Source organism: Lissotriton helveticus, chromosome 4_1 (assembly GCF_964261635.1).
Source record: "Lissotriton helveticus chromosome 4_1, aLisHel1.1, whole genome shotgun sequence".
NCBI lineage: Eukaryota > Metazoa > Chordata > Amphibia > Caudata > Salamandridae > Lissotriton > Lissotriton helveticus.
The window spans coordinates 1,174,528,691-1,174,553,095 of NC_136063.1; the positions used below are offsets into that span (position 1 = coordinate 1,174,528,691).

General features: G+C 43.1%; 1 protein-coding gene across 2 annotated transcripts in view; it reads right to left on the bottom strand.

Annotated features, from left to right (window-relative positions):
- PIGN (phosphatidylinositol glycan anchor biosynthesis class N) overlaps window positions 1-24,405 on the bottom strand; it is a 1,090,233-nt gene that overhangs the window by 141,603 nt on the left and 924,225 nt on the right. For both annotated transcript variants that reach the window (XM_078687755.1, XM_078687756.1), the window contains one exon: window positions 21,288-21,374. In XM_078687755.1, coding sequence (XP_078543881.1) covers window positions 21,288-21,374 — 87 coding nt within the window. The remainder of the gene's footprint in view (window positions 1-21,287; window positions 21,375-24,405) is intronic.

The window sequence follows — 24,405 nt, forward strand, 5'->3', positions numbered from 1 at the left end:
GGGGAGAGCAAAGTTGTCATGTTCTATGGTTGTCAGAAACTAAATCCCTTCTTGTCTAATCAGGGAAGTTAATCCTTCCTTGAACATTCGAGAAAGTTTCTAGCGAACTCTGAGCTTAGCTGGCAAACCCAAAAATTAAGTCTAGTATCGACAGTAGTAGACCTAGTTAACGTCTGGCCTAGGCCTTTACTGCTGTAGGTACTATTCCAATGCGCAGAGCCTATTGGGAAAATAGGAGCTACACTACATGGCGCCCAACGCGTTTGGAAAGGGCGATAAAACTAACGTAAGACATTTAGAGTAACTCAGTCGTGCTTTCTCACTCAGACCCCTTTTCCCAAATACTCCAAAGACGTCTGGAGTGGGTGAAAGGTTATAATATCCTCCAAAACCTCGCAGGAGGGAACTCCTATGTATGGTTCTTGGTCTAGTCAACGTTGAAGGATAAAACAGTTCCAAAATATTGTGCACCTAATCTCTGTTTCCATAAAGAAACCTGATCTGCAAATAAACATAATACCATCCTGTCAGCAAAATGGACAGCGATGAAGAACGAGAGGTTACTAGATTAGCTACTGAAATAGCAGATGCTGATGCTACCATGCAAGCAGCAGACGCGGATATAATACTCATTCCGGTCGCCAAAAGGAGATCTATAACCTTAAAACTTATAGAAAATGGACTGACACCTAGAGGTGGCACAGTCATATTCGTAATCGAGGCACACGAATATCGGCAGACAGAGGTATACTATACATGGATACATTTTCCAGCAGCTAATACTATAACAAAGTACTTCCACTATTACAAAGTAGAGGAACCTCCTAATGAGTACACTCCTTTCGAGGAGGTGGAAGTACCACTCAAATTCCAAGAGCATTTGCTCTTATTTGATGGCGCCCTAAAACATAATAATCATATTACAAGGCTCGGTCCTTTAGGAAGACCAGGAGCAACGTGGCCGGTCTTAGCCGGATACACACCATATCCAGACATCGAAAGAATGCCTGCAGCAGAGCTGTTAATACAGCTAAAACAACTACTAAAAATTCACAGACAATTAGTTCAGTATGTAATGCGGACTTCAACAATTCAGCCAGCGATTAAACTTCCACAGCTGACCCCTCACCAGGGGAACACAAATAAAATTACACCACAGAACATCCAATCCTGCCTAGGTAAAGTTCCAGCTAAACGGGAACAGATACCATTCTGGTTGGCACAGAAAATTACCCAAATAGAGGCGGTGTTTCCTGACACCACCCCATTAGAAAAACACAGGATTCTGACTATATGTCTCCCAATGGGAATCGCACCACACATTGAGGACTGTGACACTTGGGGTACAGTCTTTGCTTCCATCTACACAAAAACGCACGGTGTTCCATCCATTTCGGTAATACCAGATGTGCTAAAACAAATTCAAGATGAATATGGTCCAGAACCTGCTTTAACTCTTGGTATGAAATTACTAAAAGACTTCAAGCAGGTCTCGGCTATATTACTAGCCAACATAAAGGGTGAAGCAGCAAACGTGGCGATCCGCCAGAGGTTAAAAGAGACAGATATAGCAGACCAACCAGCTGAAATTGCCAGAATCATAGAAAAATCCTATGAAGAACTAGGCAGAGATAGTCTAGGTGGAATACCAGTAAAACCGCAACTGACTACAAGTCCAGAAAAAATGTTTTTTAATAATAATAATAATTCACCAAAAAAGAACTGGGATGGAAACAAACAATCCAATCCAAAAGAAAAGAAATTCCAGTCCCGAGGAAGGTCTCCTAGGCGAAGAGAGAAATCTCCAAACCCGAGACAAAGGTCACCTCAGAGTGAACCCTCTGGGAATAGATATAACCTTAGAAATAGGGATAATATTAAAAAACCTGATAGATATCAAGACATTGATACACGTCCCTCTCAATCTTTTCAGAATTCCTCGCAGAAATCGGAAAGAAGAGGACGATCAGAAGAGCACGCCAAGTCCAAAGACAAGGAACCTGCTCAACTGAAAAAGAAATCACAATTTCCAAAAAAGAAGGTAGCCAGTATCAAGGTAGTTAACAATGCCGAGAATACTGAGGACACAACTGAAAAACGGAGAATGGGCTCAGACAATGCTAGACAGCGCAGCAGAGGTGAGCATAGCTCGCAAAGTCCTTATGGATCATCTGGAGACAGTGGACACGAATGAATACCTTCAAGTGGAAACTGCAGATACCAGAGTTAGCAAGCCCCACAAAATATACGAGATAACATTACGTATAGAGGGAGATAAGACTAGGAAAATAAGGGGACTATTTTGGGATAACCTCTCAAAGGGTTATGACATCCTTCTAGCTGAAAAAGACTGGCCACCAGAGTTTGTCAGGGAGTGCCCTCATGGCGAAGAAGTAATTATGCCTGCCTTCTCGAATCAAATACCGATTCATAAAAAATATACACTTGCTAGAAAGTGGGCAGTGGCCTTAGCACCTGCTTTATATAAAAATCATGTAGGATGGGATGAGGATTCTCCTCCTCACAAAGTCCAGTTAAAATCACAACCAACTGCACAAAGGCAGTACCCAATTAAGCAAGAAGCTAAAAAACAAGTAAATGAAATACTAGATCAGCTAGAATACCAGGGGGTGATTGAAACTTGCACCTCACAAATGAACAATCCTTTGTTTCCGGTCTCCAAACCAGACAATTCATATCGTCTAGTTTTGGATTACCGACACCTTAACACATGTTGCAAAACTTTTGCAGTGCAAAACTCACACAGTGCTGCACTAATGAATAACATAGTGCGCAAAAAATACAAAACAACCTTGGACATCTCCAACGGATTCTTTTGTCAAAACATAGCACCAGAGAGCAGATATATAACTGCATTCTCAGTAAATGGCACTCAAAAACAATTCTGTCGGTTAGCCCAGGGGTACAAGAACAGCCCGGGGGTATTCTCAGCGAGAGTAACAGAATTACTACAACTATATGATGATGAAGCATTATCTTATGTCGATGACATTTACTTAACAGATGATGACTTGGAGACTCACTTGAAAAGAGTGAACACCATAATACTTGGTTTCGCTGCAGAGGGTTACAAATTCAACTTCAAAAAATCCAGAATTGCCCATCTGAAAATCCAGTACGGAGGATATGAATTATCAAGTATTGCCTGGTTGACAGTCTTTTAAGAACTAGAAGAATTAAAAAATCTAAAATATGAAAAAACGTATCCTCTGCCAATCGACATTCTGCCTCTACGACATTACGCCTGTGTAATCTATACAGACGGACATGCTCAACCCTCCGTTTGGGGAGAACATGCATACAATCCCACATGTGAGATTACAAAAGAAGTGTGGCACGGAGGTAAACTAAGACCCCTAGTAACAAAATCACACTCAGTAGAAACTAATTCAGAACTACAAACTGAAATATTAGCTTTGAAAATGGCGCTAGATAATGCGGATCGCGAATTCCCGACACTTATAGTGTCAGATTCATATTTCTGCGTAAAAGCATATAACAAGGATTTGCAGACCTGGATTCAGAACGATTACAAAGATGACACGGATGCACCAATAAAGCAGAGACTGCTCTGGGAACAGGTAGCTCTTTTGAAAAAAGAACTACCAAAGACTCACGTGACACACTCACTGAGTCACCAGCGTGATGGCGTTCATGTTGTAGGGAATTCATTGGCTGAAACAGCCGCAGCGGCAGCCAGTAAACCGGCTCCCGTAGATCGAAAAAAGCGTACATTAAAATACATTGACGGCGAAACATTGCTGGCAGTAAAAACGTCATCAAAAGGCGACTGCTCGGCGTTACCGATCAACTATCCACTCAATTACACATACATCATAGATGCAAACTCCATTCCTTTTGCTCGAATCCCTGGAGTGGGGGATAGAGTGATTCCAAACATGGACAGGAGAAACTTGTTAATCGCAGACGCACACATGGGCGAGGGTCTCAGACACCTTAAATTAAAAGATTCTCTGGAAGAATTACAATCACGGTACTGGTGGCCAGGCATGAGCCTGCACTACACCATGTTTGTAAAAAACTGCCCAAACTGCAACAGAGATCGCAGTGGGGAGAGAAGCAGTTTAATACCTCGTCGTATCAGGGCAGATAACATCACCACTAAAAAGAATGGCTTGCGATTAACATATACAGGCTAGTTCCCACTTATAATGTAGATCCACAGCACTCGGCTGACGTCCGGACTGTTATACAAGATTTGCGAGTCTAAATGGCATATACGCTAAGAGCATGCTACGTTCGACCAATTTTTTCTTTTTCTCAGGCAATCCAGCCTGGGGGGGGGGGAAAGAATGGCCAAATGAGCACAGCCCAGCGGGAATCTTCTCACTTCCTTCCTGAGGGTATGGGATGGTGTAAAGAAAAAAACGTGACATAAAGCAATCTATAACGGCAAAGGTATTAGGTTCGGGAGCTGGGTGGGTCAAACATCTAATAAGTGTCCAACGTAGTCTAAATAACTTGCCAAGAAATTCTCTGAAGGGATTCAGTCCGTACGAATTATTATTCGGAACTAGGATGTTGATCTCTGACCTTGATAGTCAGACTTCAGTGGTAACAGAAAAAAGCCTTGATGTCAAAGACCGTTTGGCTATTTTGCAGGACTTAAACAAAACAAGAAAAGACCTGAGCAACATACAGTTGAAAGAACAGCCAACGACCACTGAAGATTCACCACCTGTCCCAGCAAGACCTGTCTGGATTCCAAAAGTCGGGGATCTAGTCAGGGAGAAGATCGCGGTAAAGAAGGAATTTGGGCCTTCTTACAGAAAAGCAGTTCCTGTATTGTCTGTCAACGGGACAAGATCAGTTGTACTACCGCCACTTGCTGGAAAAAAGGAGAACCGAGTTGTATCCATCGACCTGGTAAAACCACAACATGTGGCCGATAACCAACGGTAGGCCAAGTGGACTCCCAATAAGTAGCAGAACACCAAGGTTTGCTACCAGTACAGAGGTCCTATCAAAGAGGCTCATCACATTCGAAACGCCTACAGAAGAACAACAAGGACTATGCAACAATGCAATAGAACTAAGACCTCTGAAAACCCAAATAAAGACATTTAGCAGAGACACACCAATCTATACAGAAGTACCAAGTGAAAATGCAAGAAACAAAAATCCTGAACCAATTGGAACAATTGACAGAACTGCATCCGGTTACTTCATCAACTTCGATGATTCCTCTGACGGTTTCAGCGAACAAAAGACACAGCCATCATCAAAATCCTTTAAAGACAAAGCGAAGGAACTTTTGAAACAACTAAAAGAAACATATCTGATTTCTCCATGGATTGAATTTTGGGTGGGTTTTGGTGCATTTATCCTCATACTTTGGCTCATCATGGTATTTACCTTGGGACGCTTCATTGAGGGAAAATATGCTAAAATGGACACAGCAAGTCAGAACATCAACTTGGTCCTCAAACCACACACATCTTCACACGTCGAGAAACGAGAACTTTCTTCAGAACTTTCTTCAGCCAACTTCACAGCAATTCCAATACCTGGTGGGGTAGCCTGGGACAACACTGACTATGAAATTTATGGTCCGGTCGAGATCCTGAAATATCCACACCAAATCAAGATCTCCTTGAGTGACTTTGCAAAACCAAACTCATTTGCTGATGATTGGGACTTTGAAAGTATTAACAATATGATGTCTGACTTAGTAATGTCTGCTAAATTTACAAAACATGATTATTTGCAGGGTTCTACAAATTATGACAGCATGTACTGCTATAACCATTATGGTAACCATTTCGTGCATAAATCTGCACAACCTAGAAATGTTTTAAATTTTAATCAATGGGAACATTGTGCTACACCTCCAAAAGGGAGCTCAAGAACCGTGTATGGCAAATATTCATATTTTTCAGGTTTTAACATAACTAATGCTGAAACATTTTATTACAAATTGTCAAACAAGACAGGGATGAAAACCATGATAACCAACACAAAATTGATATATTCAGATTCTTTCTTTGAAAAAATGAATACTTTTGGATTTGATTATTGGGACAAAAATGTTGATTTGAAAAGTGTTTGGGGTACAAAAGAATGGCAAGTACAGGGTTTAGAAGCTTTGTTTAGAGCCTGCATGATCCCAGAACAAATGATATTTTTAAATGACACCGTTCAACAAACCACCTGTCTTGGCCTAGCAAAAATCAAAGATTTAAATAACCTGTCTATTCCAAAGCCAACAATGTTTAGCAATAACTCTGATATAGACATAAACCATATACTTAACCAAAACAGAACACATCCTGATTGGAAACAATGGTTGATCTGGCCCACAGATACAAATAACTGTCAAGATAGATTCCTGAATAAAACACAGGGTTTCAAAATGAACAGGCCAGACCCTAGATATCCTCAAAGACATCACCCAGGGATAATAACAACCTACAGTGTGGGCAAATTATGCCTTCAATGGCTACAAACTTCCACACTGCCTGAAATTAAGCAACACCTAACTTTACTTACTGATGGTGCTGACTTGCGTGATTTCATACTGGGACCACGCAAACAGCGTCATAAGCGTTTCATAGCAGCCTCTGTATATGCAGCATACAATGAGGCCTGGAAGGTTACTCAAATTGAGACAGCAGAAAGAATACGGGAAATTGACCGTATTAATTTGGAAAAATCACTTTCTGTAGTGGACAATGGGTTAATGACTCTGTCCTCCAGAATTTTTTCATTGGACAGCATTGTGTCTTCAGCAATCGATATATTATCGCAAGACTTACTGTTATTACAACATGGTCAGTCACAATTGCGTTCTATTGTACAGCTTGGCTGGACGTTACAAAATCTGCGTTCAGGCTACGTGCCTTGGCGTTTAATCAACACAACGTCACTATTCCAAATCTTTAACCTTACTGATAGACAAATCGGTATGGCGCAGAAGGGTGCTGATTATACAATCTTGAGCATTGAAAAACTAGAAAGATTACCAATGACAATGTCAGAACGACCTGTCAGTGAATGGATAATCCACGGAATCATAAATATTCCAATCTCAACCTTCAGGTTTCAATACTGCCAAAAATATATACAGGCTGGCATGTACGAGAAATTGGGAAAGGGGTACCTTAAAACAACTTGGAACCTGCCCTATTCACATGCATGTGTCAGTAACAAAGGACAGAAAGTGTTTCTTAGTGGCAACAATTGTGCTATGTCACTAAGCGGCACGCTTCTGTGTAACGGGAATTCATACAACCTTTCATGTCACCAGCAAGGCGCACCTGCAACTGAAATAGAACCATTCTTTCAAAGACTCTATAATGGGAGTTACATTCTTATTGTAGACCGCAGATGCTGTAGTCTTATGCCCGGGACTCCTTATCTCGTCACTACGACGGCGAAGGTCAAGTGCTGTGGACGTTCTTTGTTCCCCAGCTCCTTTCCAGACAGGGAGGCAAGGGCATGGCCCGGTCTGAAAATTACTTCTATTCGAATAGACACTTTAAGCAGAATGAAAACAGTGCTTCTTCAGACGACTACAAGGCTCACGTCATCTAAAGAAACGTATGATCTACAAGTCGCAAGGACGACTGCAGAGATACATACATTATTATCAACCAATTCCCCCGTACATTTCGCGGAAATCCTGAGCGAAATCTTAAATATTTCTGATACCACTGGGGTCTCAAAGGTATTTAAGACAGTATTTTCGATGGCATTAACACCATTCAAAGCCATACTGGGTATTTTTCCAGATTTCGTCCATTCGATTTTTGGCGGACTTCCCCTGATCCTAGGACTAATTGCAGGAATCCTATTCCTAGTCCTTATTTTTCGTTATGGCAACCCATGTCACAGAACAAAATCTCACGACAATGGAAGATACGATCCTAGCCATTGGATACCGGGACCGGATATCAAAAATCCTGGGACTCTCCCGGCTTAGAGACCTAAACATGACTTGGTTTCTATCATTTCGACCAATGTGGCAAAGGTGTGTATTACCTGTACTAAGGTGTCTGCTATGCGGAGAAGAATGCGTGTTAGACACCTGTCTGACGCTACAATCGGATGCGCCGGTGGATGCAGATACACTGTTGGTTCCTACCAAGGTTCACGCACTGTGCTGCCCTCAAAGGCTGCCAATTCTGATGACGGCATTCCTGGAATCTTCACCACTGCGATTGAAGAGTAGTGAAGTTCAAGATGAAAGCAGCATCGAACAGGTACGACCTTCTGTCAGCAATGCAAATCAGAATGTCAATGGAGACAATCATGCGCACGAATGCATGGTTACCCCTATTTCCGACTTAGAGGAACTTTCCCATGAAGCTGTTGACAGTTTTTTCGAAAGCCTGAATGATATGATGTTCTCTCCGGAACAGAAATAGAGACTTTTGAGTAAACTCGCACACGGCGTTCCCTGAATTCGGCCTTCAACTTTAAAAATAAAGTCACATGAACAATTACAATCCAGTTCGCGGACAGCAACTTTTTTCAGCAAGCCCCTAAAATATTTTTCTATATATTTTTTCCCGGGACACTGATCTTCTGCTTAAAGTAAGAAACTATTCCTAGAGAACTAAGATTTCTATTTTTTTAGATACTTTATAGACTTTATATAGACTTTAGCTGCCCACTGGTATGTTCACAATATATTTTATGTGATGAAATGGTTTCGACTTTTTTTCTGTATAGCCATATTAAGAGCCATTTCATGTGTATTTCTCATATACCAAAAAGCAATAATGCATAACAATGCGTGTTTACTTTTGCATTTAATTCATAGCTTAAGTGCATACTATATATATGACTGCAATTTTTCAGTATATTTGAAAATTTCTAAATGCATTTATGTATTTTGGGGTGGTAAGGTATACACTATACTCTATAGTATGTTGTACTATGTTATACTATGCATAGATTAGTAGATATGACCATAGTTAGCGTGGAGTGGGTGTCGTGTATTTCTATAGGTTCTGAATCGATCCCCCTATTCCTGACCCTATTCTGGTTAAACTTACTAGCTAGTTAACTAACAGTCAGCCCATGAGGCAAGAAATCCCCGAAGATGCAGATACCGTTATCTGACGCAGTCACACTACGGCACAGGAACGTGTTATCTGATTAGGTCATAACGCTTGAGATCTAATTAGACAAGCGATATTCCTCCAGCCCCTGATAAGGCATACGACGTTCTCATAACAAATCAAACCTATGACAACCTGGATAATCCGTGCGGCCATTGTTTTGATTTCACAGAGAACTTTAGTAAAGAATGTGCTAACGAGCAAGTCGTATGACATCTTTATTGACGTACCTATGTCCATCCTTACGTCAATCCCGGCACCTTTAAGGTATAAATATTGCCGACCTTGCCCTATGCAAAACACACGCGTGGTGACAAGACGGAGCAGCCATACTTGCCGAAGCAGAGAGCCGAAGCAGACCCCGCAGGCAACAGCCCCGCCTTCCTGACGCGCTGAGAGACGCGCTGCTATCTCAAGCCGAGAGACCCAGCACCGGCGCTTCTGGGCAGCCCTCGCAGGCAGCCTGGAATATCGAGAGCAGAGAAAGAGATACCATTCCTCATTCATCCTAAATTCCAGGTACAGAACTGAATAACCCCTCCTAGAGAATTCTTTAGTTATTCACTTGGCAAAAACAAACTTAACTTAAACTGTAACTTTCTATTCCCGCCCACGTATTAGACTTAGGTCAGGTACACGGGGTAGGCGTATTTAGAAACACCAGTTGAGTACGTTTAGTCAAATGTATATGTGTATGTAAATATATTTTAATCATTTTAAACATCATATGGCTCAGAAACCATATCAATGTTTTTACAGTATTATTTTATACTATTGCTTCTAATGTATGCACTTTACTTAACTATAAGTATCGCAATAATATCGATCCATTTCTCTTGTACGAGAAAAGAGACTGATCAATAAATAATATCTTTTATTGAACACGCCCGTCTCTTCCTTTTCTCTACATTCTGATGAGACTAAGAATGCACGTACTGACTGAGTAAAATAATTGCCTTGTGCTCACACGACTCTTGAGATTGACTCTTGATTAGGGGAGAGCAAAGTTGTCATGTTCTATGGTTGTCAGAAACTAAATCCCTTCTTGTCTAATCAGGGAAGTTAATCCTTCCTTGAACATTCGAGAAAGTTTCTAGCGAACTCTGAGCTTAGCTGGCAAACCCAAAAATTAAGTCTAGTATCGACAGTAGTAGACCTAGTTAACGTCTGGCCTAGGCCTTTACTGCTGTAGGTACTATTCCAATGCGCAGAGCCTATTGGGAAAATAGGAGCTACACTACAATACCAGAGCTGCTATGCAGCTGCTATTCGATCTGGCTTCCCCCGATGTGTGTTACCGTGTGGCTATTTATATCCTAAAATGTATCGGGCACAGGAAATCAATTATCATATGACTTTTTCCCCCCTGTTTACCCCCGCTTATCCTTTGGCTGCTACACTTTATGTTACGAATGTGTCTTTATTTGTAACTTATCGTTTGATCTACAATGTTGTATGTGTATTTATTCATATGCACTTTTTCTGCATATTTGCACCTGCTGAAAGTTGCTTATGGTAACGACCGTCTTTCGGTTTTGCATTTTTGCACTGGAGTTTTGCACAAATTCGTATTGCAAACAAATTGCTGCTAAAATGTCAATATGACAAAACAGATGTTGCACCTTATCTCCAACTTTGCATATTTGCACATGCCAATAGCACTTTATACACATAATAGGTCTTCCTGATTTTGCACTTTACATTGGCGACTCTTTGCTTTTTTTTTCTTTTGCACTATTCCCTTACAACAATTGTTGCCAAAATGTATATAGAGATCAAACCTAACTTTGTACTCAAATGATACACCTTACTGATTTAAATGAGACTGGCTTGGATATTGACGTAATTTTATTTTTGTTTCATTATGGAACTTACATAAATGATTTGAAACTGTTTTTATGTATGTTGCTACATGGTTGTACCTGTACAAACCGAATAAAGCATTTTGAAACTGAAAAAAAAAACTGAAGAGTTTACGTGTTCACTTAAACACAGCGGGTGAGGACAAAAATATCTTCCAGCTTTTATTTAAAATGGATTCTGTACTTAAGCATTTGTTGTCGGCTGTTGTTTGTTGAAAATATTGTATTAACGTTGCATAATAAATCATTTTAAATGCAGCTTGTTAAACATGGTTGTTTTAATTCTACGGAATAGGGCGCGTGTTATAGTTCAAATAAACAAATATGTCTTAATAAACTTGAGTTTTACGACCGACTGAGCAGCTCTGTTTTCCTCGCACTGAGGTTCAGGAAGATGTGGCCCATGCACTAATGGACGCCCACCAAACAGTCCCTCAACATGTATGTATGTACATGCTATTTGTATAATGCACACCTAGACAGAAGGCAGCAGAGTGCTGTACAGAGTCAAAAGCAGAGACACAGTTAATATGATTTGAGGGGTAGCTTGTTTCTAAGAGCAGATATGGACTGTTACAGCCTTGTGGGTTTGAGTAAATGAGTTATGTGATGTTATGTCCATTTGTATGGCGTGTGTAAAATCTGGGAGGATATCCTGTTGCTTTGAGGAGTGTGCTGCCCTAACTGGGGCCTATTGGAATAGCAAAGTTTTCCATTTTTTTATGGAATTCTAGGACTGAGCTGTGGGCACTGAGTGCAGGGGAGGTTGTTCCAGGCTTTAGGGCCAGGTATGAAAAGGAGAGGCCGCCGGCTTTCGCTCTTTGGAAACAAGAGATGTAGCGAGCAGAAGGCTGGTGGTGCGGAGGCGTCTGCTCAGTGTATGGAAGCTGATATGGCTGTTCAGGAATGCAGGGCCTTGATTGTGCAGAGCTTTGCATGTGTGAGTGAGGAGCTTGAAGAAGGCACATTTGGGAATGGGGATCCCGTGGAGGTATTTGAGGTGTGTGGATATACAAGTGTGTGGTGGGAGTTTGAGCATGAGTCTGGCTGCTGCAGTTTGAATGAACTGAAGTCTCTTGTTGAGCTGTGCGTTGATGCACACAGAGAGTGTGGTTCCTTGGTCCAGCTTTCTGGTTTTCAGGGCTTGGGTGACAGTTCTTTGTGAGTTGAGCAGGAGCCATCTGAAGATTGTCCTGAGGTGCTTGAGGGTACTGAAGTGGCAGAAGGCAACCATGTCCTGGCTTGTCCTCAAGATTTGATTGTAGATCACAATCCCTATGTTCCTGGCTTGGTTCAACAGGTTGGGTAACGGTCCTCATTCTGAGGGCCACCAGGCAGAGGATCAAAGAGAGGAGTCTTTACTGAAGAGTACCACCTCCATTTTGTCGGAGTTGAACTTGAAAGAGTCGGACTTCATCCAGTTTGCGACTTCAGGCATGCAGTTGATGAACTTCATCTGAGTGTTGGTGGTGTCATCGTAGAGAGAGGATGAGTTCGTGTCATCAGCTTACGAGATTATGCGAAGTCTGGGGGCTCAGGCGATGTAGTCAAGCATGGTCATGCAGACATTGAAGAGCATGGCGCTGAGTAAAGAGCCTTGGGGGACACTGCAGATCAAGTTGGAGGTGTGGCATGGCTGACTGACTAGGTGTGTCTTAGGAAGAAGGCTCTGATCCATCGGAGCACAGGACTAAATATTTTAGACTCATGGAGGTATTGAATGAGGCAGAGAGGTTAAGAATGATGAGTGCCACTGTGCCTCTCTTGTCCATGATAAGTCAGAAAACGTCAGTAGCAGCAATGATGTAGGTCTCGGCACTGTGGTTGCAGTGTAATCGAGATTGCGAAGGGTTCAGGAGGTGGTTGTTGTTAAGGAGGTCATTCAGTCATTTGTTGAAGAGTTTTTCCAGTATTTTTGCTAGGTAAGGCAGTAAGGAGGTGGGTCTGTAGTTCACCAGTGTCTCTGAATCCGCTGAAGTGTTTTTCAGTAAAGGTAAGATAGTGGTGTGCTTCCAGGCATCCAAGAAGGTGACAGTGGTGAGAGTCGTTGAGTACTGGTACAACAGCAGTGCAGATGGGGGTCAAGACCTTTGGTGAAGACGAAGTGTGGACAAGAGTCCGATGAGGCTCACGAGTGAATGGCGTTCATGGTGGCAGCGGTTTCCAAAAGGGTGATGACTGGCCAGCAAGTCAGGGTGCTTTCCTTGGTGTTCTTCTTGTCACTTTGGAGAGCGGCGAGGGAGGAGCGGTCCGGTTGGAATGCAAATTGGGTGTATATGGTTTTGATTTTGTTGCTGAAGTAATAGAAGAGCTGGCTGCAAGCAGGTGAATTTCTTCACAATGGAGTAGATTTCTTTAGAGTTGTTGGAGCTGTTTTCAATCCGTTCAGTCAGAGCTGAGTATTTAGTGGATCTAAGTCGCAGGTGGTAGAATCAGAGGGTTGATCTGTAGGTGCTTCTGTCGTTGCAGTTGTTACGTCGCCATTGGCACTTCAGCTGTCAACTGTTTGAAGTGGCATTTGGAGAGTCACAGATCACCTGTGTACCACTTTGCTTGCGGTCTAGTCCATGATGTAGCAATGGTTTTAAAGCAAGACCAGGGTGTCCATGCAGTAGGTGATCAAGGAGTCGAAGTTGGTGATAGATTGGGAAAGGTAGTCTAGGTGCAGCTGTTTGCTGCACTGAAACAACCTTGACGGGTGACCCATCAAAAGGAAGAAAATTGATTTGCTTTTTGCACTATTTGCAAATAAACAGAACTTTATCACTCGGTCGCTGAAAGACAATATCTATTCCCTTTTCTATGGTGTGTGTTGAGCCTTCTTTTGAAGGACATGTCTTCACTTCGGACTCCCCGTTGCATAAAGTCAAACTCCTAAATGCCTTCTTATGCATTATCCATCTCACCTCATAGTTGGCATCTAATCATACTGGTCTCCTCCAATATTCTTGATTCACTCTTGAGACGTGGGACCTGGCCCTACTTCTTCTAGCAGGCTGAACCTGAAAGATTATGCTATCACCACTGCCAATGATTTGCCAGCTGCACATTTGGCAGGAATGTATGATACTGTTAAATTGTTCATCAGATAAGCTTCAGGGATGATCCACTTTCTCCAGGACTGAATGGTAAATTGGTGAAGGCCTTGAGAGTAAGCAGGGCTCAGAAAGCCACCACAAAACAGAAAGACTGTGAATGACGCATCTACGCATGTAAAAGTGTGGCAAAGTTGAGTGGATTGTAGTACAGCCTGAGAAAGCCTCTCAAAAAGTTGCCCGGTCTGCAGGACTCACACACTGACCGCTGGAGCTCTTAACTGCTCGAAATACAAGCAGGAAGATGACAATCCAGTAAAAATCAAAGATAGTCGGCATGGCTTGGCTTGTGCAGTGTGCTGTTATTTGAAAGGGAAAGTGGTGTAGAGCAGGAGTAGGCATAACACCAGAGGGGATGAGTGGCTAGGTGCAACAAAGAAATTCGGTCATCTGGCAGCCTTGGCTAGTTTGATAGTGAGAACTGTTGAAACAAGGGAAATTTAGATAATAATCGTGCCCTTCGGGCGAAAAAAGCAAAACGGTAAACTTGGTTCCAAAATACACAATCAATACAAAAATGAAATACGTATTATTCAGCGCATTTGAAATAGGAATGATAGAGTAAGAGTGAAACAACATGGTATAAATGTAAATCATTATCAAAAACAAAGGAAAAGTTTCTTAAAGTAAATTAACACTAATCTACCGAGAAGCAACGAAAAAGTAGCCTATTTTTTCCTTGTTGCGTTATTTATACCAAGGAGCATGTCCTAAGTGGTTGCAGAGTTCTTGTCCATTCCGTCAAGGGCGTTGTAGTTTTTTTTCTGTTAATGCTCTTTGTTGCCGCCGAGAGTCTAGTAAAATAAATAAATGCATAATATAACGCTGCCGGGTAAGTAGTGCCATAAAGTATCTCTCCCGAAAATATATTTCCACCATTTCACTTCCAAATGAAAGACTAGGTTCATGTTTATTTAATCAGTCCACAAAGCAAGCCCTGCTACATAAGTAATATTCCTAACCTTTAAGCTGTGCCATCCTCATAAACGACGCTTGTTTTATGTGGGACAATGAGTCATTCTGAGATCTTCGGCTCATTTTAGCAGGACACGAGAGGGCACCGGTTTACTTGAGGCTGGTTTGACTGTTGCTTTAGGGTCTAGCTTTTTCAACTTTCTGCCTTTGCGGATCGAGGGATCTCCGTTAGTTTTATTTCTCGGGTACCTTTTCTCTCTGGTCTACCTCGGGTGCATTCTCTCACCAGTAGCGAAAGCCCTGCTGTGCTTCCCGTTCCCAAGCCCCATGGTTCTTAGCCTTTTGGTTTATTTTCCCCATCTATCCATCATGTCACCTTGAGTCATTCTGCTGACTGATTCAACATAGTTCAGCAACTTTGTTTATTCATTCACGTTACGTTGACAAGTAGCAACCGGTTGTATGACAGAGGAACATATGTTTGAACCAAGCAAATAGATTTCAATTAGTGAGAATTTAGCAATGTTTCTTCCAGCTGGTCTTTTGGTGATCCATGCAAAAAGAACTAGTGATGGACAGAATGCTGAACAATGTCAAACAATTCACCCCAGTACAGAGATGTGGGCCTAAATCTATCGTTTGTTTGCTCCCCATGCCATTCCAGTTTAAACCCAGCCATATGCAAATCAGTCTTGACCCTATTCTCCTTGGGAACAGCCCAGCCCGAACTGGCAGGCTTCCTGGACTGGAAACAAGCATCCTGGGACAGGTTTCGGGATATCACTCTTCATCAGCCATGCTAGCAGGGCCGGACTGAGAACCAAAATCGGCCCTGGCAAAGTGCTCGGCCGGCCCCCTGGGGGTGCCACCGCGCTCTTTGCCAGGGCCGGTTTTCGGCAGATTTTGTTACAGGGCCGATTTTAAAGCTATGCTCCAAAAACGGCCCTGTAACAAAAACGGCCCCCAGGGCCCAAAACCGGCCCCCACGCTTGCGGCGCACCGGGGGATTGCCCGGTGCCTACAACGGCCAGTCCGGGCCTGCATGCTAGCTTTGCTCCAGTGGCATGGAGAGCACATGACCCACGTTTGGGCGTACCCATCGCACTCGGGGTGGCCAATGCAAAAAGAACAATTGATGGACAGAATACTGAAAAATGCCAAACATTCAGACCAGTACAGAGAGCTGGGCCTAAATGCATAGTTTTTTCTGCTCCCCATGCCATTCCAGTTTAAACTCAGCCAAATGCAAATCAGTCTTGACCCTATTCTCCTTGGGAACAGCCTAGCCCGAACTGGCAGGCTTCCTGGACCGGAAACAAGCATCCTGGGACAGGTTTTGGGATATCACTCTTCATCAGCCATGCTAGCAGGGCCGGACTGAGAACCAAAATCGGCCCTGGCAAAGTGCTCGGCCGGCCCCCTGGGGGTGCCACCGCGCTCTTTGCCAGGGCCGCTTTTCAGCAGATTTTGTTACAGGGCCGATTTTGCAGCTATACTCCAAAAACGGCCCTGTAACAAAAACGGCCCACAGGGCCCAAAACCGGCCCCCACACTTGCGGCGCACCGGGGGATTGCCCGGTGCCCACAACGGCCAGTCCGGGCCTGCATGCTAGCTTTGCTCCAGTGGCATGGGGAGCACAGGACCCACGTTTGGGCATACCCGTCGCACTCGGGGTGACCAATGCAAAAAGAACAATTGATGGACAGAATACTGAAAAATGCCAAACATTCAGACCAGTACAGAGATCTGGGCCTAAATGCATAGTTTTTTCTGCTCCCCATGCTATTCAAGTTTAAACCCAACCATATGCAATCAGTCTTGACCTTGTTCCCCATGGGAACAGTCCAGCCCGAACTGCCAGGACAGGTCCTTCCTGGACCGGAAACAAGCATCCCGGGACCGGTATGGGGGTATCACCCCTCATCAGCCAGGCTATCTTGTCTCCAGAGGCATGGAGAGCTTGAGACCCACGTCTGCATGGTGAGCAAAAGAACGATGGATGGATTTATCCAGATCTCTTGACTGGGGATGAATGTTTGATTTGTTCCCCATTCCGTCCATCGTTTGTGTGTCTTTTGCTTTTGCTGATCCAGGCACATGGGGTTTCTGTTGAAAACATCCCTATGCCTCTCAAATAAATAAGCAACTTTACGTGAGATGCATTACACCATTGGGTTTATGAATGAGTGTTGTGTGCACAAGTGGTAGTGATTTTGCACACTATACATGTTTTGTGTGTATGTGTGTGAGGAAGGGTGCACTGGTATATCTAAGTAGTTACTGTCCTGTGAAATAAAGTTGAACTTCAGTTGTCTAATATGTGAAAGTAGGAATCCTGCTCATTCTGAGCTTGTTTTAGTTGTATGAGAGTGATCTGCACAAGTACGGTGTATGTACAGCCTGGATTTATTCTGCCTGAGAGAGCATTAGCTGTGCCTGTCTGTGACATCACTGATCTCTGCATGAGTGTCGCCTGCACTGCTTCTATCTGTGCCATATCATACCATATAGGAGAGAATGTGCATACGTTTGTAACGCTTCTGCCATGATGCACCACCAGTTCGGTGTACGTGAAGGAAGCTTGCACTGCTGATGCCCACCATGTCTTAGTGAAATTTGAGAAATATTTTTCACTGTACAAGAGACGAAGGTTTAGCTTTGACAATTCTTGTTTTTAGTAAGCGTTTGAAAGCACATTTTCTGAATGTTGGTCTATTTCTTTTATTTTAACAATATTCTGTGACGCACACTTATGTGCACTGGCAACTATTGTGGACAGACGTATCTGAATGCCGAGATGGTGTCTTTGGTTTTTATACACTAGGCATTTCTTTTTTTTGTATTTCTCAAACAAGCTTCCAAAGCAGAAGTTTGTTGGAAAATACAAAAATAATTTTATTTTTTTATTTTTTTTATTTAATGCGATTTTATATAGCGCAAACTTTACCCAAAGGTGTCAGAGCGCTTTACATAAGAACCAGTTGCAAAACATAAGGACTAAGGATTACATGTGTTACATAAAAGATACATACAAAAAAATTGCAAATGTACAAGATGTAGAGTCACACAAGGAAGAGATACAAACAGAAAGAAGAGATATGAATGGAAATACTCTAAGAGTCACATAGGAATGGTAGAGACTACAAAGGTCTATTGCATATGCTAGTGATTAGTTATCTCTATATACATAGGGAAGGGATACGAATGGATATACTCTAAGAGTCACATAGGAATGGTAGAGACTACAAAGGTCTACTGCATATACTAGTGGTTAGAGTTATCTCTATATACATAGGGAGGGGATACGAGTGGATATACTCTAAGAGTCACATAGGAATGGTAGATAGTACACAGGTCTACTGCAAGTGTGTAGAATAAGCGGGGGCCACTGCTTGTTTTCCCTGCCCATGGTCCCCATGCCACACCTGGGGGTTCAAAGCTGAGAAATAAAGGGTGAAGAGGATGCCACCGTGATCTTTTGGCCATTTTGCAGATGAACTAGAGAGTAACAGGTTTCTGCTGACTATGTCCACCGAGTTTCCACCCCGGAAACTCGGCAGTTCCTCTCTATCTAGATGAGGGTAAACTGCAAGTCGCGAAGTTAGCATCTGGGCTGAATCACCCAAACCTCTCAATGAACCCCTAAGTATCCCTTTTCCTTTTGATAAGGTGGTTGATTGTACTGCTATTAATTGCTGTTAGTGACATGTTAAAGACACAAGTTCTCAATAAAAAAAATGTCTTTAAACATACACTTGTCCACCAATCGGGGAGAGTGGTTCAAAAGATTTGTAAAGTTACTTCAACTACCCTTACTATTTTACTGACATAATACCCCTTACAGGAATTGTTGCCATCCTTGGACCATCTGAGGCAGTGGCTGAGAGTAGAAAGGCACCTTAAACATGTAATGATACACATTAAGGACGCAACCCCGAATAAGACAGAGTGGTATTTGGAGATGCCAATATGTCTGATTCAGAGACCCTTGTTTTTTTTCACACCCAGAAATACAAGTGTAGGGGTCCCAGGCTGAGTTCCCCCGGTCAAAAGTAGGTGGAATACATGGCAGGAAAATGGCTGGTAATGGGTGTGAACATAAGTAAAGTGGTGCAGTAAACTTTTCCGCCATCTAACTACATATTACTAGGTCCTTATTTCGTAATGGCACAGTAATGCTGGGCAGATACCACACAGCACTGGTAGCTACACTAGGTAACAGAGCACAATTTGGGCTAACTAGTATTTCCTTGGTAGTTACAACTGTGCCCACTTATGAGACCCTTGGTTTGACTGGACATGGAAATACTGAGTGCGGTGAAACTGGGCCTAGTTCCACCCACCAAATCAGGTGGAAGTTACAGGCAGAAAATGCTCTGGTAATGGTCCAAGACATGTGTAAAGTGGCGTGGTATTTCTTTGCTTGTCTTATTCCCATTACTGGGACGTCTTAATGATTTTGGGTCAATTTTGATTTGGGGCCCCTTGCTCGGTACAACTCTGAATTTATTATTCATTTTCAGCTCTTTCACACCCTCTGCATCTATGGGGATCATTGACAACCCTCTTTGTTGGCCAGTCTACACCTGGGTCCAATCCTGGAACAAACAGGCTCTCTCTCTCTGGCTGCCAGCACCAGAGAAGCAGAAAAACAAGTGGTCTGAACAAGCCTGCTGCATGTGGTGCAGTGGACTATTGCCTCACCTTTTGAGCCTGCACATGCAGACTTCTTTATTTACTGCACTCTCGTCCCTGCTCATTAAGGAACTGGGATTCTGAGGCAGGTAGCTCTAGGCTGTGATTGCCTCAGCCCAGTAGCGGCTCCACACGGACAGTGCAATCTTGAAGGGAGCATATAATCCGCTCTGCACTGTGCAAGGATTGACACATGCTCCATCATCAGACACTAACTCGGCGCAAGCGGTCTACAGCTAGACTGCACCAGAAAAGCAGAAAGGCTAATGGTCAGGCAAAGCCTTGTATCCACAAACTGGTGTAGCTAGTCTGTCAGAACCATTCAAGCAAACAGTGCTCATGGGCACTTTTGTCTATTGCACTGCTTGTGCTACATGGAGCTGATGTTCGGACCTAGGTGGTAGCTTTGGCAGCTCCTTGGCTAAGGTTATTTCAGCAGTGAAAAAAAAGAAAATGATAATAATACGACGTTATTATCATTTTCTTTTTCTATGCAGGAGTCAGGGCTGGTTCGGTGATGCCTGAGTAGGGGCGGAGTGGTTTGCAGACCTCTAAGTGCACATGACAGTTTGCCCTACCCTCTAGCGCCAGCCAAACCGTACTGCGCACTTGGCCTGTTCTGCAATGGACTGTGTTGCGCAGCCCTGTGGAGAACATGCCCAGCCTCCCCAGGCACTGCCTGAGCATCCAAACAGGAAACTCAGACCAATCACGACACTGCAGGATTGGCTGGGAGAGTCCGGAAGCCTGGCTGCTTCCGGTGCTTCAAGCCAACAGAGGAGAGCGTGCAGTGGCTCTGCGGACAAGGTTAAGTTCATTTTTGTAATTTTCTTTTTAACCCCCCCTCCCTCCCTACCACCCCCGTTCCAAGCGAGCCGCCACTGGGTGGTAGGATGCTGCTGACTATTATTGCACTGATCTAGCAGCGGCTCCACAAGGACAATGCAGTCACAGAGGAAGCAGGCAATGCATCAACTGCATAGTAAGAGGCACATGCTGCATAAAGGCAAAGGCCTGTGGAGTTGGGCTGAAACCATGCACATTAAAAGGCTAAAGGGCTTGCAGAATCTAACCAGGATCTAATAGGCAGTTTTCTTTATCCCTCACTATCCCTCGGTGGTTTCGTGATGGTCTGACAACCTGGGCTGCTCAAAAACAGAAAGCAAGTAAACAAATTGATTTATTTTAAAACTCTAGACAACCTGGGACAGTCCTAAAAGCTTAATGGGGCCAGAGCCAACATGCCTTAAAAAGTCTCTGATTATGTCGTAACGGGATATTCTGCATGGTACCGCAAATTCTGGATGGTTGTTGTCACCCACAATTACCATGGCTCACTCGTGGCCGGCCCCTAACTATTTTAAGAAATGTGCCCTAGAAAACAAAACAGACACATTTCCAATAATTTCAAACAATGCTCTTATAAGGTTATTCTAGGCATTAAACAGGGCTGCCACCTGCACCCGTCCTGAGAACCATCAATCATCGCCCCACTGCCAGGAATAGGTCATTTCACCTTCGCGCCAAAATCTCTTAACATCAGCCGTGGCCTGCTTTGTGTTCTTCATTCAGACTTACCTGGCTTGGAAACACTCACACCAGAAAAGGATACAAAGAAAAAGGAGCGCCGGATGTCGTCCAGGTGGAGCTGCCGAACGTCAGAAATATGGATACTCCAGGAGAAGTCAGCACTGCTGAGCTGGGAAAAACAGCGGGGGAAAATCAATGCACAACGTCAGCCGCTTTTACATTAATACAAAGAACTACGCGCCGAGCACAGTCGCGGAGAAGCAGGTGGACAGCTTCAATTATCAAACAAAAAGACCTGGGTGACTAATTCCCCCGGCGCCCTGTGCAAAACGTACTTCAAAAGTGTTTTTAATGATTTCATCTCAGTCATTAAAGCTTGCCAGGAAACAGAACCTGGCCTTACTTCTGTGCCTGCCCACGGGAACATTGCTTCGGTTGGAAAAAAAAAAGAGTACAGCTACTGTGGTTCCCTGGCTCCAAAACAGACTTCCAAGCATATCCATTTTCAAACTAATGTTGAGAAGTGTGGGTATCTGATGAAATCGTTGCGAGAATTGCGTAAATATTGTTATTTTATACATATTATAGAATAGCTTTCTGGCTTTTTTATAGTCATTTATTGTGTTTATTTCGAGGACAAAACCCCATGAAATATACAGAAATTGCATAAAAACCAAATAAACATATCGATCAATTCATAATCATCTTATTCTAAAAAAAGTAGGCACAGATATACATAGTACTTAGATACCCATGAGAGAGCACAAATCTGAAAATGTAGAAGTGCACCATATTTACAAGCACGTAGTATTAGTTTAGTGTGGAATATACAAGAGTGTCAACTTATATAGAGAAAATATATGAGTGTTTAATTAGAATAGATGCATATATAAGTGTGAAAAACTAATGTAGAGGTTGTAGAAATGTTAAAATGATGTTGGAGTCACACGTTAGATGACTAAGTGAAACGAAATGTAATTCTGCAAACCATGAAAATGTGTAGGCTACATGGCATTTCACAAGAAATGAAAGATGCTGCTACACTTTTAAGTGACTTGGATTCTAATGTCATTTTACTGCAAAGTATTATTAATCATGGAATTGAAGTATGTTTTAAATAGATGTGTTACTTTATAGTAATGTGTGTTAGTTAGAATACTGTTTAAACAAAGAAATTTTATGTGCATATTGCAGAGGCCCGTTTCATGTAATTTTAGTAGGCCTGAATAGATAAAGTCGCTACTTTGATCTGCATGAGCTCGTTAAGGAGAGGTCGCACAGAGCACGGACGATAGGTCTGTTCAAAGATGTTTTATGACTTCTAGATATGGCAGATGCTGGAATTTGGGGCCTACCGAGAGAGTGTCTGTTTGCAGGTGCAAGGGGAACTTAAATCAGAAATAATGAATAGGCCCTTGTTCAGAGGCGCCAGGCACAGGCCTGTAGGAGTCTTCAGGAATTTTAGGGGGTACCGCCTGGTCGAAGAGAAGCCTGTGAAGCAAGGTCAACTTTAATGAAGAGTCCCGAGGAGCACTAGCACGGAATTTGCCGCTCGAAACTGCACCACGTGAGAGGCGTCTTAAGGGGCGTTCCTATTCCTATTGGAAATGTGATTTTGTATTAGGGATAGCACCCCGGGGTGGAGTTAGAGCAGATGATTTGAGGAGCCTAAGAGAGCGGATGGGTAGGCAGATAGAGAACTGAAAGACTTCGACTTTGAGACAAAGACTAAGGGAAGTGTGTGATCTTCTTTGGAAGTCACCACTGCTGACACCTTTTTAGGTAAAGATCTTGTTAAGTAGGGATGTCACTTAGTCTAGTGTAGGGACAGACTAACCTGTATTTTTGCTTTCTGTAAATGACTCTCAAGTTGCAACTCACAGCGATTCTTGCAACTCTAATGGTATTTGAGATATTTTTGATAATTTCCTTTTGTCGATTGAGAGCATTCAGAGAGTTCCTTTTAATATTGATACCTGTATATCTTTTGAACCTTATTCTGAGATGTTTGTATCTCCAGATACTTTTGGCTTTAAATTAAACTTTTTAACCTTTTCCAGTGGCAAGTGGTTCTTTAGAGTGGTGTAAGTTCTTTCTTGATTAACCTAGTAGTGGATTGCCTTTTACTCAATGACAGGTACCAACGATTCAGTCGACCTGAGCTGGGATCTGGTAAGATAACAATAGACCAGAAATCCCGCGTTATCAGTTGGTAGCAGAGTGAGGATGGTTATCTTCTTGAGGAAGGTAATCTAGACTAGGTTAGTTTACCCCAAGGTCCCTAGAGTTCGAGAGGTGGCCTGCCGAAGAAGGCGCTGACGGAGAGAGAAAAGCAGCAGTATCGGACGAGAGTGAGTATAACAAGGGTCATGCGTGGACAGATTGCGGTGTTTTGTGTTGTATTTGTATTGTAATGTCTTGCGGAGTTGAATGCCTGTAGCGTGATTGTGAGAAGGTTGTGAGCGCGCGCAACCTGGTAAAATCTTAAGTTCGGGGGAGAGCTTAAGTGGTTCGGGTGTATCGAACATCCAGAGTAATTGTCGACCAGAGTAAGGGGGTCATGAGGTACCATTGACCGCCGCAGGACCGAGATAGGGGGAGTGTAAGAGTGAGTGTGTGAGTAACGGACGCTGGTCGAAAGTTACTGTGTGTAAGTAACCTATCAGAGAAGGCGATTGTCTGGACGTAAACGGAAAGACATTTCGCCAGTTAAGGTGACAATTACAGATTGACAGTGGGCGTACAGTCAAAGAAAAGTGATCGCTTGGACGGAAGTAATCATTTTTCGAAGTATGAATGGGACGCATGCATAAACGCGGAGACGAGCTGAGAAAGGAGGGGTAACGCTGCGAAGAGGGACGAGTGACGTCAGCGAGAGTCGCGCTGAGATAGGGCGGTTAGTGAGGAGCCGCGACGCGATAGGACGGTTGGTGTGACGTCGGCAAGAGCCGCGACGGGATTGGGCGGCTGGTGTGACGTCAGGGAGAAGTCGCGTTCTGATAGGCCAGTTAGCGAGAACCGAGCTGAGATTGGTGGATTGTCATCGGGAAGTAAACAAACGCGGAGAAAATAGAAATATTGTAGGTTTTGAACATGAGTTGTTTTAAATGTTTGAGAGAGATTTTTAAGAGAAAAAGAAGGAACTCTTATTACGGGGAAGAGGCACCGCCAGAGGGTACACCAGCTTACTATATGGCAGC